Source organism: Arachis ipaensis, chromosome B04 (genome assembly GCF_000816755.2).
Source record: "Arachis ipaensis cultivar K30076 chromosome B04, Araip1.1, whole genome shotgun sequence".
NCBI lineage: Eukaryota > Viridiplantae > Streptophyta > Magnoliopsida > Fabales > Fabaceae > Arachis > Arachis ipaensis.
The window spans coordinates 21618870-21621832 of record NC_029788.2 but is presented as its reverse complement, the minus strand read 5'-3'; the positions used below and the strand labels follow the sequence as shown (position 1 = coordinate 21621832).

The 2963-nt window shown below is 28.5% G+C and overlaps 1 protein-coding gene across 4 annotated transcripts in view; it reads right to left on the bottom strand.

The window, feature by feature from the left end:
• The window catches only part of LOC107637675, a 6835-nt gene continuing 3878 nt past the window's right edge, over window positions 7–2963 (bottom strand). For 3 of the 4 annotated variants that reach the window (XM_021120962.1, XM_021120960.1, XM_016341047.2), the window contains one exon: window positions 7–364. In XM_021120962.1, the coding sequence (XP_020976621.1) occupies window positions 53–364 (312 nt within the window). In that variant the 3' untranslated portion in view covers window positions 7–52. The remainder of the gene's footprint in view (window positions 365–2963) is intronic. The other variant, XM_021120961.1, reaches the window with a different exon arrangement.

Below are 2963 nucleotides of genomic sequence, written 5' to 3'. Positions count from 1 at the left end.
ATAAAGGCTTATTATTATATTATATATATAATAATGATATTGGATCGAAGACTTAGGAGAGAGGTGCCCTATGAGGAGCACCCTTTCTTCGATTGCCAAGAGAGAGAACAATTCCAGGGAGGAACCTAGTGGCCTTGCCCTTGTTCTTCTTCGAAGTGTTGTTGGGTTCACATGAAATTACGGAATTGCTGGTAGCCTCGGTGGTGTTGGAGTAGGAAGAAGTAGGGGCAAAATGGGAATCTTCGTCTATGACCTCTGAGCCATCAACTCTTAGACCCTCGAACTGCGAAATTGCGAAGTCAGATTCATCGAATCGATGTAAAATGGTGGACAAGCTTTCACCCTCGTACACCATGTAGTTCACCTGCAAATAATATTAGTAGCTGTGTTTCACAACATTACTATTTCAGATTATATATATTACAGATACATAATAATCATTGTTAGAATATATACTATCTCTTCTTATCGGTTTAAGTTTTCAAAAAATATGGTTTTGTTATGTCAGGATTAGAATTTTTATAATCTGAAGATATAGAATTTGATATTTATTGACCTTCAAAAAAAAATTTCAAACAATTTAAATATCTTCTTCTAACAACTTAAATTTTTCTATCAATTTAAATTTGTAAAAGCATGTAGGCATCTTATTATAATTCAATATCAAATACCAAAATTTCTATGACTAAAATATTTGATGTAAAAGGTAAATAATCATGTTATTTTCTATTAACTTAAATTTTATGACGGAGAACCTATGAATAATTATTTATGTGTAAATTAAGTATAAAACAGTTAAAAAAATTAATTCCATATGCTATTAATGTATTGTTGAAAAGGGTCTAATAAACAGATTTACTCACCACTCAATTTAAAAGATTTTACACAATAGAATGTGCAAGTATAAGATTCTATGCATAATCCTTTACACTGTTATACCATGGATAATTAGGGTTTACACACTGACAATAAAGGGTTGCATTATTTGTTCTACGGACACCCCTACTACTCAGATCTGCTTTCTGTCACTTAGTTTTGACTAAGAACAATATGCAAACTTTTTAAATAATTGTGAATCTTTCATTTGCAACAACATCGATGTTCATCTGCTAAATTATTAATTGTGCTAACAACAAATTTTGTTATGTTGCTCACATTATCCTGTTTAGTTTCTTCTAATGGTAAGGAATTGTAAAATTATTTTTTAATAATTTTTTAAAGAATTTAGAATTTTTAAAAAATTAAAATTAAAAATTAAAAAAAATGACTATCTAATTAATTTCAGGAACGAAAGTTCTTGAAAACGACCTTGAAGATGTGCAAAAGAAAAATAAATCCATGAAATTTTTTAATGACAAAATCAAGCAATGCTACACTATTATCTTAATACTCAATTTGGCTTGTAAAATTTGAAGTTGGATTCAATTTGACCCTTAAAATTTCAATGGACTCAAATTAGAACCCGAAATTTATAATCACGACTCACATTAACCCTTGAAATAATCTCCGTAGACGACGTATTAATTTGATATATTAACTTGTGATTTAGATTCCTCACCCAAGATCCATGTGATCAAGATTTATTAAAACTCCAGAAATTTGATTGTTGCTTCCAAAATCGCAAAATTATTTTCAAATTGAACTTATTATTATCGTCTTCACAACGGATGTTCATGAGCCGATCAAACTTCTAGAAGATCTATTAGGTGTTGGATACATGGAATCTAAGCAAGAAGTCCAAAACTCATTAAGTTAACATGCAAAATCAATACGCCATTTATAGAAATCATACGCCATTTACAAAAATCAACTCAAAAACTAACATGAGTTACTGTTATAAATTTTAGGGCCATATTGAGTCGATTATAATTTTAAGAGTTAATTTGAATTCAAACTCAAATTTTAAAAATCAAATTGAGTATTAACTCTACACTACTACCCTAGATTACTATTTCTATAAAAGAATATAATAAAAGAAGTTCCTTTTCAGCTTGATTATGATATCCGAAAGACGAATAATTTGTGTGTATGTCTTGTCACAGATGCCCTTTAATTGACACAATCCAAATTTTTGTCCCGTTTACGTTTAATACTGTCGACTAATATAAACATAAATTATTGTCATCTAAAAGAGAAACATTTTGGTGACTTAAATAAACATATTGCCTATGATAATTAAATTAACAAAAGATTAATTAGAAATGCCTCGATAAACTCAAGAAGAGATGCTCTTACACATCATGTTCCCTATTATCACGCTTTAATTTAACTATAGATAACGATATTATTGAAACAAAATAAGTTCACTTTTACTCTCAAAATTAAATTTGATTGTTACTAACAGTATAACATGGGTCTTGACTCTTGACCAGTATTATGCTACCTATATAGCGTAAATCAAGGCCAAAGCAATGTAGAAGAGAAAATGTGAAATAAAGAAAGTTTGTTAACTTTAACAGAACAATTATTGCACTATATCACTACATGTACGTCGATATATCACTTTTTCACTATTTGACATGTGCTTCACTCATATTAGGTGCTACACTTTTTTTATAATAGGTTAATCATATATCAAATTAGCAAGTTTTTAGCAAGTTTCTAACATGTTTATGGTTAAATACTTAAATATGTTTTTGTGAATAGGGTGCAACATGTGATAGGGTATTTAGACCGTTTGATTGTTAGACTTTGGTCTACTTTTATCCAATTCTTAGTGCACTAAAAAATCATTTGAAAGAAAAATAGATTCAATAGAACTTTTTAACTCACTTCAATATTAATCCAAAAACGAAAAAAAAAAACGATGTTGCATTATGGCATAATATCAAAGTGGATTAGCAAGATCTGTTGTTTTTTCTTGCTTAAAAAATTTTTTTTATTACGATTAAAGATATAATTATTCATGTAACTTTTTTTACTATTGAAAAAAATGAATTCATGATTTAAAAATTTAAAAATTT